The sequence below is a fragment of the Annulohypoxylon truncatum genome (genome assembly GCF_022578515.1).
Source record: "Annulohypoxylon truncatum strain CBS 140777 unplaced genomic scaffold F4807scaffold_19, whole genome shotgun sequence".
NCBI lineage: Eukaryota > Fungi > Ascomycota > Sordariomycetes > Xylariales > Hypoxylaceae > Annulohypoxylon > Annulohypoxylon truncatum.
This window is the reverse complement of record NW_025953805.1, coordinates 255610-270382: the sequence shown is the minus strand read 5'-3', so window position 1 is coordinate 270382 and position 14773 is coordinate 255610. Positions and strand designations below refer to the sequence as shown.

Here is a 14773-nt window from a genome sequence, read left to right as displayed (position 1 = left end):
AAGGCTGTATAAGCGCGCGCTTTGGAATACCTGCTGTTAGCGTCAATCGTTCGTCCCATTCTTGAGGTACATAGTAGGCTTTATGTGGCGATACTATAGTCTACCTACGTTGTCCACGAGGCGTTATTAGCCGCCTAGCTGCAACACGGACAGGTAGCTCTGGAAATCCAGTCTCGATAATATGTCCAAGTACGTCACTCCATCTATGATTATCATGGTAGATACCAATCTTTCTTAAAGGGGACATTGAATTGTAGTCAAGAAGCATAGCACGAATATAGAGCCCGGTGACCATTTCACGTCAACTACCGCGTAATAGAAAACGAGGATTAGGGGTTGGGCGGGCGAGGACTAACAGAAGCGGAAATCCCAGCGGCTTGTGTTCTTTGCGGGGCTATCCTAGGTACTGCAGCCAAGGATTAATAATATGTAGAGACTGATATGGACGGTTAGCTCTTATTCCTACGCGCAGCTCCTCATATTATCTAAGAGCTACGCAGTCTTCCCAAATCAGGGCCAGCATGCTTAAGCGAACCATAGAAGAACCGAATTCTCTCGACTCTTGCGATTTCAACCAAGAGTATCTGCTCTTTGAAATAGGTAAGGGTCCTAAAGCTTCGACTTGGCATGTGGGAAATGATACCTTGCCGTGGCGTTCACTGACTGCTACGCTACTACCCAGCCGGAGCTTTCACAAGGTGAAACAAAGCTGGCCAAGTCCTACTGTAGGACTCGAGGGGTTGCACAGTAACGTTTAATGGTATCCATAGGTAAACCTCTAGGACTAGCTACTCACCTAACTAACCTGTTCCTTGAAATATTCTCTGGGCACAGCTAGGTGGTAGGTAGACTCGTCATCTCGACTGAGCACGGCCAATCTTTGTAATTGGTTGCCGACGAGAGGCAATTAATTTAATTCGAAGCTATAATCTTGCAAATATGTAGGTTCTTCAACGATGCCGGGTGACATACTAGGTAGCAACCCACGACGGATCTGTAGCGACAGGGTGCCCTTGTCTTCGCTCCCCCCTTTTATTCTCGGCCCTGTCAAACCATGTATGCGGCCAGTTCCGGACCCGCCTAGCCACATACCTAGGTAGCCTTAAAACAGCGTAAGATGCACCATGTTAGTTAGCCCAGCATAGGTACCTAGTCCTACGCCCCGGTGTAGCGCTTCTAGAATATTTCTAGAAGACTTCTGATCGTACAGGGGTCGAAATTCAGATTCCGATTTCCTTCTTTGCTAGGTACATGACACGGCAGGGCCCCCCCCCCCGACACTGTCTATCGTCAACGCTTGCCCAAAGTTGCGCGACCCTGCTTGCGACTGGGGGGAACTTGAGCTTATTATTGGTACGTCACAGCTTGCCACTCGACTGGGCGCAACTGGGCGCACTAGAAAGAGATAGATAGCGTTATTGTTGTCTTTCTGATGGTTTTTTGTGCGTCGAGTAGTATTTACCATGAAATCAGCCTTTAAGGAACATAATGCTATCATGTGTGATGTGGCTGTTTCTGCGGTTAAGACATTACGATGAAACCTACATACGTACCTAAGTAAGGCGGACTTTATTCTCAAATTCGCTGGTGATAAGTAGGTAGGTAGTGAAACATACGAAAGGGGTAGAACGCGACAAGCCTCATTTAAAGATACTAGTAAAGCTCGAAGCTATCTGGGTACTTAGCTAGGTACTGCTTTTTATCAACTGCCCGAGTATGTAGGCACTTGCAGATGAGAAGCTAAGAAGTCGAAAAGTTGAGACAAGCATAGGTAGGTACCTAGTAAACATCAAGCAGGGCAACCCACTAGTTCTCGACTGTTCGTTGGATTCGCTTGCCATTGAATCGTTCTCCACTTCATCAATCCTGGGGGTTGTCCTACGCAGCTAAGTCCGTGATGATTACCGTGATATACCCTTGGCTTGACGTTTAGAATGATAGACGAAGAGGTATACGCATACCCCTATTCCTGTGTGGTTCTATTTACGTACATACCTACATACATACATCCAATGTACGTAGGTATGTGTCATGTAAATGGTGGGTAGCCCACATGTAGGTATGTAATGTACGATCACCCCGATAGCTAGGTAGTGGAGGTTATGTACGTCCGATTTCTTAAACGCCACTAGAATCTGCATAGAACCTGCAAGGAACCAAACAAGACGAAAAACTGGAATTCGAGTTTTTAGTAGCGCCGCGCAATTTAGTCGGGCGCACTGCATGTAAACGGGCCAAGAGATTGACGACTAATACAGTACATAGGTATGCGCACCTCTAAGATCGCGTCATGATGAAATCGCGATTTCCAATATTACAACGCAAACCATCGTCGAGCCCGAGTTCTCTTAGCTAAGACTACCTTTTTCCCACACCAACCTGTCTCCTACCCCTTTTACATAACCCCCCTGCTTTGTGCGCCCCAAGCCCCTCTTCCGCGACGGCCACGTCAAATAGGATGTATTCCACGCGGAAGCGTAGCACAAATAAACACGCATGAGGTAAGACGAACGGATCGACGGAAGGGGTGGCTGAAGTTTCCGGACCTTGCTTTTTTTTTTGAAGATTTCACCCTGTCGATTATATCACAGACGCACCTACACACAGATTTGGCCACACATCGCACAAAAAATCTGACGAGTCCGTAAGGGGAATGCTTCTCGAAAAAGTTCGAAGCGTTCTTTCAGCTGGGGCTGGAGGGCCGGTAGAGCAATGCCAGGCGAGGCCGGCTTCTGCGCTGCAACCCCCTCCAGGATATTCGGCGAATCACGTCGAGCGCAGAAGATCCGTGGAAAAAACTTTGAGCTTGAGTAGGTACCTACTTAGAGAAAAATGCGACGTAAGGGTCGTAAATGGTAACCCGTCGATGTCGCTGATCCCGTTACCTTCCTCATACATCTTTCTCACCTACATAGTAGACTAGCTAGCACCGTAACGGCGACTCGACGATCCAACCTATGAGAGTCTCCTATGCCGGTATGTTGTATCGTACGTAACCGCCGACCAATGCATCTAAACTAGATCCAATCCCATGGCATCCCGACCACATGTCTATCCCCATTCTCCGTGTCTCATCTCGTAATAATCGCCACCCGTCTTCACCGCCACAACCTGATTGCGGCTCTGCTCCAAGGTCCGACCAGTCCCCTTTCGTGACCCGGCACGCGTCTCTCCTCTTTGGGCTCCGAGGTCATCGATTGTGTCACGCATCGCATTTATAGTATTGCGCGCATACCTACGTTACGTCTACCGTTCAGAACTCATTTAAGGTATACGCACATACGCACATATGCACACATACGCATACAGCATACAGCATACCGCATACCGCATACCGACGCTGCTTTTCCCTCACCCTAGGTACTTTTCCTCACCCTAATCCCCAACACCAAGATTGGCAAATCACCTAACCTAGCACAACATACGCAACCGTGATTCCACAAAAGCGCAGGAGGATCTAAAGGCCCAAGCCACGTCAGAAAACGGCAGGCTTCGAGAAGGTCACCAGGTCGGTTTCCATGCATTAGTGGCCATGCACAATCGAACTAGCGTAGAACTCTCTGCATACCTACACTACACTAGTAACGTCCTACCCCGGTAACCCATCCTGCCCATCCCATCCACTTAATAAACCTTGAAAAAGTTCCCTTTCGTCTCTCGAAACTACTAATAGGTACCTAGTATACGCGCAGTAAATAAGTACCTACGGTTCGCGCCCCTTCCCAATGCCAATTAATGATCGCCGTTGTATGTATTACGCCTCCCCCGTCATAACTTTGATGGATGGGTCCCTCATCTACGTAGCGGCCTAGGTAGTAGCCTAGGTAGGTTACCTTATACCGTGGGGCAGCCGAGGCTGAAATGTTTACTCAGATATGCGCTTGTCCCCCCCTTTTCGTACTCCCTTCTCCCTAGCGCATCGGTACATACATACGTACCGCATACAGCGCACAACACACAGCGTACAGCATACAGATAATCTACGCCGCCGTCGTGCATACACATCCGTACGCGCATTCGGGCAGAAGCAGACGCAGCAGCAGCAGCACCGTCCGGGTGACCAGCCGAGTCAAGGAGCTTGCGTCTTCCATTTCCTGAGGCTGACTTGGGCGTTAGCATTAGCATTAGCATTCTCGGTCCTTGTCTCGTCTCGTCTCATTTTTCTCTCTCCCCTACCCCTACCCCTATCCTTTTCCCTATCTCTCTCCCTCGGTCACCCATCTCGCAACGCAAGGACGATATCGGGGCAAGTCTAGCTCTCCTTCTTCCTCTTACCCGTTTCTCTTGGCCGTGACCTTGGTCATCGCCATCTCCTTCCTCCACCTCCTCACCCCATTCTTGCCATCGCCACACCCTTCCACCGGAACCGCGCCTCGGAGCCCCAACCCCTAATTCGCGCTCGGCGGACGATCCTCTCCTTCCCTACCCCCTTGCCACGACGAAGCAGCACCGCCCGCGCCATTGCTAAGCGCACCACTGCTAGCGCTCCTCCCACCTCTCTCGCCAGCCCCCACTCCAACTCCCACTCCCACTCCCACTCCTCCTACCCCCAGTTGGCCCGGCGCCGGTGGCGCAGGACCCCCCGTACTCGCCTTCCTCCTCAGACCGCCCGCCTTCAAGCTCCTGGCGCGCTGGTACGCGCTCTCGATCTCGTACTCGACGGCGCACCTGACCGTGAGCGCGCCGACCGCCGGCCACACGCTCCTCTCGCCCCTCGTGATCCAGTAGTCCAGCGTCTCCCTTGTCGGCGTCTCGAGCAGCCTCACGAAGTCCCTCGCCGAGACCTCGGGGACCAGCGTCGTGCTGCTGCCCGACGGCACGTCCTCGTCGACCAGGAAGCGTCGGATGCCCGCCGGCAGCACGCCGAGCGTGTCCAGCTGCTTGAGGCGGTGCCGCGTCTCGAGGCCGATGATGCGGAACAGGTGGCTCGTCACCTGAGACCTCTTGTGTCGGGCCGTGAAGAGCGAAGGGCCGTGCATGTCCGACTCGAGGAAGGGGATGAGGTAAGGCCGCGCCTGGCTGACGACGAAGTGGTTTACGTTGAACAGCTGGGCCACGCGCGACAGGGGCGCCTTGTGGTGGTCCTTGTCCGAAGTCGCGCGGGCGCCCCTCGGCCGCAACGAGCTAGCCGGCGGTGCCCAGGGGACGATCGCGCCGCTTACGTCCTTGCATAGAACGGTTGTGCGCCTAACGCCGTAGAACGAGGACGTCGAGGCGTTCGATGCAACAGCGGCGGTCCAGATCAGCTACAACGCCACCGATCAAAAATGTCTCGTTAGCACGCGAGCTCTTACCGCTTTTGCGATATGCACTTTTCCAAGAAAAAAAAACAAAAGGAAAGGCCGCCTTGCGCTAAGCGCCGAAAGTTTGGGCTTGGGCTGGGGAGTGGGGGTTCGGGTTGGGGAGACGTTACGTACCACGTTGGGGGCGGTGATGTAATTCAGGAGTGCGGGAATTCCCTCGTTCTCCGCCGTCGCCACCGTGATGTTCAGCACCCGCTTGCTTCTGTGGTATGCTTCTTCAAAGGTCAGGTCGCCCACGTTAGCCTTGACGCAGTCTTCCAGCACCTTCGCGTCGAGGAAGTGACCTTCGCGCCAGAACCTTTGGATCCTACGCAGCAATGTGTCCCAGCTGGCTCCGACGAAAGGCGCCCAGTTCTCGTGGCCACTATGCACTTGCTGTTTTTCCTTGAAAGCGGAGAGGTTGATGCCGTCGCCTCTCAGCACACGAGGTAGCTCTTCCTCGGTATGAATGGCTACTAAACTCGCGATGAGCGCGCCGGTTGCAGTGCCCGTGATAATTCGCGGTAGCAGGCCCCGTAAGAAAAGCGCCTTCACGACTCCTAGATGACACAATCCAAACATGGCGCCGCCCTGCAGCACCAGAGTGCTCCGCCCAAAAGCCTGCCTAGAGTCATGTAGAAAGTCGAGCTTGCGCTGGGTCGAGAGGGTGTAGGTATGGGTGTACTTGTCGTGGGCCGGCGTCGCAACACGGTGATTGATGTCGTCGATGGCACCAGCCACTTGCGCGATGTACTCTTCGATCAGGTATTTGGTTCCACCAAATGCCCGGTTATACAATCTCGGAGAAGTGATGTTTCCCAGGTTGCGAACCAAGCCGGAGCGCACGAGGTCGAGGAGAGCTTGCAAGTCATTCTTGTCGCGTGCTTCGATGATGGAGTTGAGACGATTGTTTATGAGCATCCAATCGTAGTAATGGGATGCAGGATTATTGCGCCTACAAACGAAGGGAACGTTTTACTCGTTAGTCTTCATTGATTATGGCTTCCCTATTGATGTTTGCTTTCTTAGGACGACCGATCGCATACCAGAGATTTAGTTCTTTGAGATTATCCAACTGTAGCGCGGCGTGTTCCCAATCTTCGTATACCTCGGCATTGCGTAACGCTTCGAGCCATTCGTCTACCGGACCCTTCGTCGTCCACCGCCCCCAGAGTTTCTACAGCGAAATATCGTCAACGGGAGATGATACTTCAGGCGTTACAAGTAAGTACGTACTCTATACCAAAACAAGAATACCTCCAATAGCAACGATAATATGGCGACGGGTACTCTTAAAATGGACTGCATCCTCTTCGTATCGAGATACCTCGGCGGGAACCATCGATAGGGAACGACGCTGACCGGTCAGCAAGGGACACGTGCACACGAAACAAGTAAGGGATGTAGGTGAAGAAGTAGGTAAAACTAAAGTAATACGGCCTCCGCCATTATATATCGCTCTCCGTTCACGACGCCACAAAAAAGAAAAGCACCTTTTGGAAGGAGTCGCCGAGCGTGCTAGAATGCTAGAGGCGTTGTCTAATTGAAACGGATTCGATTCGATCCTTCTCTACCGGACCGAGCTTATTATTATCGGAAGCTACCCCAAGCTACAGATTCGGGGTGCATGTGAAAGTCGATGATGACGACCGTTGGCCAGTCAGAGTTCCCCGATTATATCTGAGTTACCAGGATTCTCCATGTCGGCGGTTATTGTTTGCCAAGCCCGACTTGGTGACACGAACAGGTACTTAGCTAGGTACATAAGACTTCGTTCCTTTTTCAATACGGTATGTGAAGGGATAGAGAGACGAGGCATTTGACAAGTCAAAATGTATCGATATGGAATACTACGCTGCAGTGGCATGAATAGATGATAATTGAGGCCTTATCTTGATCTCAGTGATATTTACTGTTATACTTTCTTACCCACATGAATTGGATGAGTGACAGCTACAATGTAACTTATGGGACGCGAAACTGAGACTTTCAGACATTAGTATCTCAGAATTAGGGGTGCATTTGTGCAATGGTATTCGTAAACTACCTAGGTAGGCATCGTAGCCTCCAGCAATGACTAGCAACGGCGATGAGCAAAGTACAGACCGAAACTCCTTTCCCTAATCAAGTTGACGTCCAATTTTCCTTTACTCCTCGTCGTCCTCATCGTCGATGATGTGTCGTCTTCGTCGGTGAGAAGACTCGCCGGCCGGAGCAGGCACGTCCACGTCATCCAGGTCAGCATCCGCATCAGCGTCAGCATCTTCTTCCGCTTCGGCCGTCTTCTGTCGTTTCTTGCGCGGCACCTCTTCCTCCTCGTCATCATCTAGGAGATCTTCCTCTTCCTCATCGTCCTCACCACCTCCTTCCTCCTCTTCATCACTAGACGCAATAAAGTCATCCTCGCGGTCATACTCGTTCCTACGATGAGCACCCGATGCAAAGTCGTCGTCCGAGTCATAATCTGCCCGGCGTCGCTTCCCTTTGGATGCTCCCGGTGCGCCTCTCTTGCGAGAAATGCCGCCTCTTCGTCCGCCCTCTAGTTCGCCGATCGAAAGGCCGCTCTTGTAGTTAACAGAGGAGCCGATAGCTCGACTATCTATGCGTGCGGACGCGTTCTCTCGTCGTCGCTGCGCCTTCATGCGCTCCTTCTCGGCCGCCTCAGCCTCCCTCTTCTGGAGTTCCGGATCTTTATTAGTAGTAAAGATCATATTGGCACCTCGTCTTTTAGCGCGTTGCGCTTCCTCCATGGCAATATTGAATTTGAGGATAGCCTCGTCCTTGATTTCCCTGGGCGGGTTGACGGTGTACTGCTCATTGACGTGGCCGACAGTCACGAATAGTTCGCTCGTGAAATGTGCGGCGGCGACATAGTAGTGGGCGTCATCTCGCTCTTCGTAGTGCGGCTTATCAGCACCCGGCGCCATTATCTTCTTCTGTATCTCGTAATGTTCGGCGCCGACCGACATAGTGACGGATCCATCGTCCCATCGGTAGATGAGCGCGTTACTTTTCAACTCGCCGGTCTCGGGATCTCGTGTGAAACGAACAACGTTCTTGCGTTTATCGGAACGCGCGTTTTGGATATCCCACTCGGTCGCCTCATACGTGTCAGGCTTGTACTCTTCTGCCTGTAGCTTAAGGAAGGAAGGGATTTTCAGGGTTTGCAGCTAGAGTTTCCAAGGTTAGATTCGATTAGAATTATTGCAACAGGTAAGGTGAACATACGAAGCCAGAGCCATCCTTAGAGGTTCTAGGAATCCTGTGTCGATGAAGCGTAACACCCATAATGCGCTTCACCTTGACTTCTTGATCCTCATCACCGTTGTCCTCGTCGCGATCCTGGTCGCGTTCGCGATTCTCACCATCATCTAGGTCCGATCCGAGATCCTGATCACTAAGCACTTGATCTGGGGAACCAGCTGATCCTGCCTCGTCGCCGAAGAGGTCACCACCGCCCTCTGAGTCGGACATTGTGGCGATGATGGTGTTGATGCACGCGAAAGGGTTGTTCAAATGAGGTGAAAAGGGTTGTTCAAATGAGGTGAAAAGGGTTGTTCAAATGAGGTGAAAAGGGTTGAATTAAAGTATCGCGATGGGAGAGATCGCGTCGAGTTGCGATGTGATCGCCGTTAGAAAAGGTTCCAAGGTTACAATGTTAAAAAGGAATTAACTCTTGGCGGCGTTGTTCAAATTGAAGGAACACCTACAATGATACCAGCCGCACTGAGGTAAGCTGCAGCTTCCGAGTTCAAGTTTTAGCTTGGTATTCTTATCGATTAATTGCAGGGGTATCTATCGATAATAATGATTGGACTAAAACAGATTAGCGTCGGGCGTCTAGACGAGCATCTCCTGAAACAGCGTTCAAAATATCATTGGGTCAAATCAAATGTCCAATGTGGGAAACTTCCACACATCGTAAAGACTCGACATTAACGTGACACCTTCCTCGCCCCTTTTCTTCATCAGACAAATCGACAATTGGTTTTACCGTCACCGCCCGGCGCGTGCTCTTAGACGAATTTTATTTAACAAAGTTTACCGTACTCTAATTTTCACCATTACCACCCTATAGTATTCCACCTTGACTACTATTTCTCGGTTTACCATCCCTTCGACGTGACGGTCGTTAGATTAAGCAACTATGTCTAATCTATTTTCTGGAATGTAAGTAAATTGAATTTTTTTTCGTTACGTACTCCCCGTCCCATATATACCTATTATCCTCCCCTAAGCACGACCTGCACGGCTACCTTCGAAATATCATTGCCGGGGTTCACTCGTGGCAGCTTGCGTAAGCTACGAGGCATGAAGTCATGAAATCGAGTTCAAAAGTTCAGAAGATTGGCCATCATGATATACTGGCAGTACGAAGCGGCTGGGGTGTTATTTATTTATTATGGACGACCCTTTCGTACCCTAGTCTCATACTACGGTGTACATGTACCGCCTAACCTGATCAGCTTGATCTAAGAGCCCTGACCTTGGACTGAGCCGTTGAGAACGGATGGTTGGGTAAATTTGGATTCCCGTGGAGATCAAATATCGCCCTCATTGGCTTCAACAAACCTGTGAACCATACGATGTCTCGAACCAGCGACGTTGCAAGGCAAAGTGCGGATATGTTCAACCACGAACAGCACGAGGTCGTGCACGTGTGCTTTTACTATCCTGGATAGCGTCTGGCACCACCTAAGCTTGTCATGGACAGTTATCCACCATGTCTCACGTTCTTTGTGGGAAAGCTTTTGGATATGTACAAGCCTATGTACGAGCCTGGAGACGACAGGATTCGATTCCCTTGAAAATGAAAGGCCAAGGAGCTTAAGCAAGTTGTCCCTGGAGCTATTTCCCCATACAGGACGATTCCACAAAGAAGCTCGTGGCGGTCTGGGTCTTTATGGGTCAATTATATGCAAGCGCCTTTATTTGACCACTGTTGCCGCAGTTTCACTTCTGTACGTCGGATACGTGGCCGAGGACATGAAGCTTCAAAAACTCGGTAGCTCCGACTACTTAGGTACTATAAAGCTGCAGCCTTGTTAATTCTTCCCCACTACTTCTTTCATCTTCATGTGATGCTCGACACAACAAAAAAAGAATTAGAAGATGCTAACTGTTCATCACTAGAAACGCTCGATTGAGAGGGACTTCGACCAAAGCTCCAGGTCAGAACAAGAGCCCCGTTTCAACCAGCAACGGCCAACCCAATTCTCCCAACCTGTCTCACGGGAGCCATTCCTCCACAAGTCTAGCACCAAAGATCCCTCCACTTCCAAGCTCACCATCCCTAGCCCAGAATATCGGAATGGATGACGCTGGCAACGCGGACGCCAACGGTGGCGATGACATCCTCGATGCTTATCGCCTACCTCGACCACTTCCGCTCTGGCTTAACGCGCAATATGCCAAGCACATCGTGAAGGGTAACTTCATGACCCTCAGCGCCCGCCCCAAGACCGTAGAACAGGGTGAATGGATTGCCCACCAAGGTAAGCTTAACCCTTTCCCAGCTTAGTCAGACATAGGCACCTAACGTGTTACAGTGGTCGAACACTACCGCAACCTGTGGAACTTCGTGCGAGTGATTCACGAGAAGGAAGATGACGGTACCACGATCTGCAATCCTCAGACGTGTCCGCGCATGTCGGCTGGAATGTAAGTAAATGTGCGAAGGTGAGTAGCCTGTCGTTGCGTCTAACTCTGGGAATAGCAACCATTCGTTCACGTGGCTGAACTTGCGACGAGAGCCCGTCGAGTTACCCGCTTACGAATACATCACGCTTATGCAGCGATGGATCTCGGGAAAGATTGATGACACTAATATCTTCCCTACCGATACCAACGGTGTTTCCTACGCGCACAACCCGTCGATCACCACCACACCTCTCTCTCAGTTGTCGAATCCCGAGGACAAGGATTGGATCGGCAAATCTAGTGGATTCCCCGAGAACTTTGTGGAGGTATGCCAGACCATCTTCCGACAGATGTTTCGAGTGTACGCCCATTTGTATTGGGCGCACTTTATCGAACCGTTCTACCACCTGAACCTTGAGAAACAGCTCAACAGTTGTTTCAGCCACTTCGTCCTGACGGCTTGCGCGCTGGACATGCTCAAGCCTCAGGAGCTAGAGCCCATGCAGCCCTTGATCGATCTCTGGGCGGCCAACGGTACCTTCCCGCCCGGCTCGAAGGCATACGAATACGCGAACCACAAGGCCGGAGAACGATTGATGCAACTTGCGAACGTCGCATAAAGGATTATTACCAATCTTGCCGCGCAGCAATGATACCCACATAGGACATGTGTCCTAGCTCGCGGAAAAACACCAAAGAACAATAACATAATGGCATTCGATCATTCGTCTTCACCATGGAAATGCATATCCGGAAAGATTCGACTAGCAGGCACAAAACGGCGTTTATTCACATTGATTTTTTCATCGGGAAGACTCACATTGACGGGGCAACTGAGTTGAAGAGATGTGTGGTATTTGGCTTTTTGCTTTGGCAAGTTAACGACGTCTATTCGTATTTGACGCCATCCGAACCTCGATTAATACGGACACGACACGATATGATGCGAGACTTGATCTCGAGATTTCCCATAGCAATGAATGACAAATGAATTGAGCTGCATAACAACTACTATTGTGTTCTTCGATTTTCGATAAACGTGAATAATGTATAAATTTAACTTGATACAAACCTACCTTGTACGTAGGATGTTACGTAGATAATATGTACGTAGCAACCTACCTCGGCCAAGAGCTTAACTGACGGTGGGCTGATGAGCTTCTGAGCTTGCTTGCCCCGCATCAGCTTTTCTCATTGAAACATGACAGGAAACTTCAATTGCTATGACCTTCAGCTTGTCATCCTTCCAAGCACGACTTCTGGTTTCGCAAATCTTGTGTTATATGTGATTGTATGTATAACAAGATAAAAAAATCACATCGAAATCAGACACGATTTGCGAGTCACTTCATATCACAAGAGCGTTTTTTTATACATAGATTGTAAATTAATCTATTATTCCCTGCCAATCCGTTCAGACAGCCAACTACCTGAACATCTCGAGCTGCGATATATATACCATGAACATAACCACCTTCGCCAGCACAAGTCCGGCGGACGACGCGCATCTGATGCGGTGCTGGAGGATCCAGAACTGCAAAGACTGTCTCACGACGCAGCCGGACTGCAGCTGGTGTCCGTTCGTACGTGTGCCACCTTCACTTCAGCACATTCCTTCTGCACATGTCAAATATGTGCATACGTCAAGTAACTAGATAATTGGGTATCTTAAGACTTCCTCTAACATATAACAACCATAGTCGTGGACCTGCGTACCAAATTCCGCCCGCGTGCCCCTCCTAGCACCGGCATGGGATGAGAACGTGTGTCCGCACTGGGCGGAGCGGTGGGAGATCCGCACACGACCGCTGGGCTGCCAGGTCTCGACCATCACGACTCTGACGTCGCTCGTAAGCATCGCATCCACTCTCGTCCTCATCCTGCTCGTTACATTGGCCGTCTGGGGATTTCGGAAGTTGAGAGCATACGGGAAGAAGAATCCCGGTTGGTGGAGAATTTCGAGGTCCGATTGGAAGCGACTAGCTATCAGGTGGCGGTCGTGGCTGCTCGCTAAAGTAGGGACTAGAGGCGCGGATGCGAACGCGCGGGAATCTAGAAATGAAGGGGACCGGGAAAGGGAGCCTTTACTGCCGTCTTAAAGACCATAGGCTAGAGGCAGCGATTGAGCGATAGGCATATTTGTGGTTTATTTGATTCCGAGCTCGGGTCTCGTATGTAAGCCTCAGCCCGAGCTTACCGGTGGAATGATAGCGACCTCGTCACCCTCATTGATCGTTACGATTTGAGCAGGCCCATCATCGGGCCGAGGAACATCCACATATTCAAGATTGATCGTCACCATGGACGAATTAAGGATCTTCTCTGTAATACCATTGTACATTTCTTCTAATCTAAGGAAGAGCGCCGGAAGAGTGAGCGGAGCGGGAAACGTATCGAACTCTTTCGAGGTGAAAGACTTTGCACTTGCGAAGTACAGAAGGTTAAACCAGCCGTCCTTTGGCTTCGGGATGGCACTCATGGTTGGGTCTAATCTGATAAACTCCTGTTAGCTTCAATGCTTTTGATAAGAATAGCAACAAGGAGTTGATAAGTTGATGTTGGGTCAGAGATCTTGGTGATAATGGTAGAACATCAGTGATGGTCAGGTAATACATGCTATTTTTATACATCATCCAACAAAGAATTGAATATTCAAGGAATAAAGAAAACACTTACCAAGTTTTGATATAACGGATTGCTGTCGCCGTCGTCCAGGCTTGAATATTTTGAAAGTGATGAATGAGAGGGGAAGAAGAAAAAAGCTGGTTAAAATCATAAGGAAAAACCGCTTCGGTGCCAAGACATAGCCGATGACTAAGCGGAACCACCAATAATCTACCTATTGAGAAATGTTAGTAGCCCCATCGGAGTTTACTTTCAATGGCGTAGCTTAATGATAATCTCGCCAAACTTTCAGTCGAGTCTTCGTAGCGAGAGCTAAGAAGAGTTAGGATTTCTAAAACAGGAAACATTCGGATCACGGAGAGGAATGGTCGGGGTATGAATTGTTCTTTATTCGCAACGCAAAAGGCCCATCATAGTCCGGTGACTCCTGTAACAAAAGGAATCATGAGTGCGAATGCCGTATCATGCCAGGCTACTGCTCGTAGACCGTAGTCATCAGCTAGTAGCAAAAACCCGATTCTCAAGCTCTCATTCCCTCCCAAGCGAACTCCAGTTTATCGTAATCGTCGGGCCTCACGTTCGGACTCGAGTAGGCAGAGAATGTCGTCCTCACGAACTGTAGAATATTGAAGTTAGTCACCACGCTGTCCTATCGCAGCCGGTAGATATGGATGGATTCGCACCTGGTCCCTTGACGTTTCGGATAATGCTTCGGGTCTGGTCGTCCATGAATTCGACGCGGACTTGGGTAACACCACCACGAGAACCTATAACCGTCAGATTTTGCTCAGTTTTTCCCGCGTGGCGTCGCATCTTTCGCATCGCAGACATTTAACAGGGAAATCGTACCAGTTCGGCCCAAGACGCGGGTGACCTTGACAAGCTTGACGGGTTGCTTAGAAGATTCCATATTGGCGATCTGAGTATTCTAATTAGAATTAAGTCTCGAAGGTGTTTCGGAGGTGTTGAGCGTACTTGTGATGAGGTTTGCAAGGGTTGCTGCTACTGAGTCGCGAATATGGAAATTTGTCAAAAGGCGGGTAGGTTGAAATTTTTTGATCAAATCGAAAAGATCCAAGTTTCGCTTAAGCTGTGCTAGTTGTGGGTAGGGCTTTCTTTCTTGAGCATGGACCACTATCCTTATCGATAAGTTAAACATTACTAGTGGAACCTTAACCTTAAGGCTTCATCTTCACTACCTATACTCTCATACACCTTTAGCGCAT

General features: G+C 50.0%; 5 protein-coding genes across 5 annotated transcripts; 2 read left to right on the top strand and 3 right to left on the bottom strand.

Moving 5' to 3' along the window:
* Positions 1 to 3980: 3980 nt before the first annotated feature.
* On the bottom strand, positions 3981 to 6590 carry F4807DRAFT_452007 (uncharacterized protein; the record flags this gene model as incomplete). Its single annotated transcript, XM_048000284.1, has 5 exons — positions 3981 to 4100; positions 4548 to 5246; positions 5418 to 6237; positions 6329 to 6459; positions 6519 to 6590. 5 exons carry the CDS (start codon positions 6588 to 6590, stop codon positions 3981 to 3983), a joined length of 1842 nt encoding a protein of 613 aa, XP_047853506.1.
* Positions 6591 to 7262: 672 nt separating this feature from the next.
* F4807DRAFT_428344 (Leo1-like protein-domain-containing protein) lies at positions 7263 to 8853 on the bottom strand. The gene is made up of 2 exons (XM_047998258.1): positions 8511 to 8853; positions 7263 to 8452 (listed from the first exon to the last, which is right to left on the bottom strand). Exons 1-2 carry the CDS (start codon positions 8754 to 8756, stop codon positions 7430 to 7432), a joined length of 1269 nt encoding a protein of 422 aa, XP_047853505.1. The 5' UTR covers positions 8757 to 8853; the 3' UTR covers positions 7263 to 7429.
* Positions 8854 to 9171: 318 nt separating this feature from the next.
* Positions 9172 to 12010, top strand: F4807DRAFT_428341 (Mob1/phocein). The gene is made up of 5 exons (XM_047998257.1): positions 9172 to 9452; positions 10416 to 10453; positions 10580 to 10777; positions 10832 to 10943; positions 10999 to 12010. Exons 1-5 carry the CDS (start codon positions 9430 to 9432, stop codon positions 11540 to 11542), a joined length of 915 nt encoding a protein of 304 aa, XP_047853504.1. The 5' UTR covers positions 9172 to 9429; the 3' UTR covers positions 11543 to 12010.
* Positions 12011 to 12104: 94 nt separating this feature from the next.
* Positions 12105 to 13063, top strand: F4807DRAFT_106085 (uncharacterized protein). The gene is made up of 2 exons (XM_047992694.1): positions 12105 to 12505; positions 12623 to 13063. Exons 1-2 carry the CDS (start codon positions 12383 to 12385, stop codon positions 13019 to 13021), a joined length of 522 nt encoding a protein of 173 aa, XP_047853503.1. The 5' UTR covers positions 12105 to 12382; the 3' UTR covers positions 13022 to 13063.
* Positions 13064 to 13104: 41 nt separating this feature from the next.
* Positions 13105 to 14457, bottom strand: F4807DRAFT_461103 (ribosomal protein S28e-domain-containing protein; the record flags this gene model as incomplete). The annotated part of the gene is made up of 4 exons (XM_048001638.1): positions 13105 to 13409; positions 14125 to 14163; positions 14231 to 14314; positions 14397 to 14457. 4 exons carry the CDS (start codon positions 14455 to 14457, stop codon positions 13105 to 13107), a joined length of 489 nt encoding a protein of 162 aa, XP_047853502.1.
* Between the last annotated feature and the right edge of the window lie 316 nt (positions 14458 to 14773).

Excerpts from the sequence above, each read along its gene's own strand:
- F4807DRAFT_428341 (XM_047998257.1), top strand. The coding sequence starts at position 9,430 with ATGTCTAATCTATTTTCTGGAAT. Across the intron at positions 10,454-10,579 it reads GACTTCGACCAAAGCTCCAG|CCCAGAATATCGGAATGGAT; the intron begins GTCAGAACAAGA and ends CACCATCCCTAG. Across the intron at positions 10,944-10,998 it reads CCGCGCATGTCGGCTGGAAT|CAACCATTCGTTCACGTGGC; the intron begins GTAAGTAAATGT and ends CTCTGGGAATAG.
- F4807DRAFT_106085 (XM_047992694.1), top strand. The coding sequence starts at position 12,383 with ATGAACATAACCACCTTCGCCAGCACAAGTCCGGCGGACGACGCGCAT. Across the intron at positions 12,506-12,622 it reads ACTGCAGCTGGTGTCCGTTC|TCGTGGACCTGCGTACCAAA; the intron begins GTACGTGTGCCA and ends TAACAACCATAG.
- F4807DRAFT_428344 (XM_047998258.1), bottom strand. The coding sequence starts at position 8,756 with ATGTCCGACTCAGAGGGCGGTGGTGACCTCTTCGGCGACGAGGCAGGA. Across the intron at positions 8,453-8,510 it reads CTAAGGATGGCTCTGGCTTC|CTGCAAACCCTGAAAATCCC; the intron begins GTATGTTCACCT and ends TGGAAACTCTAG.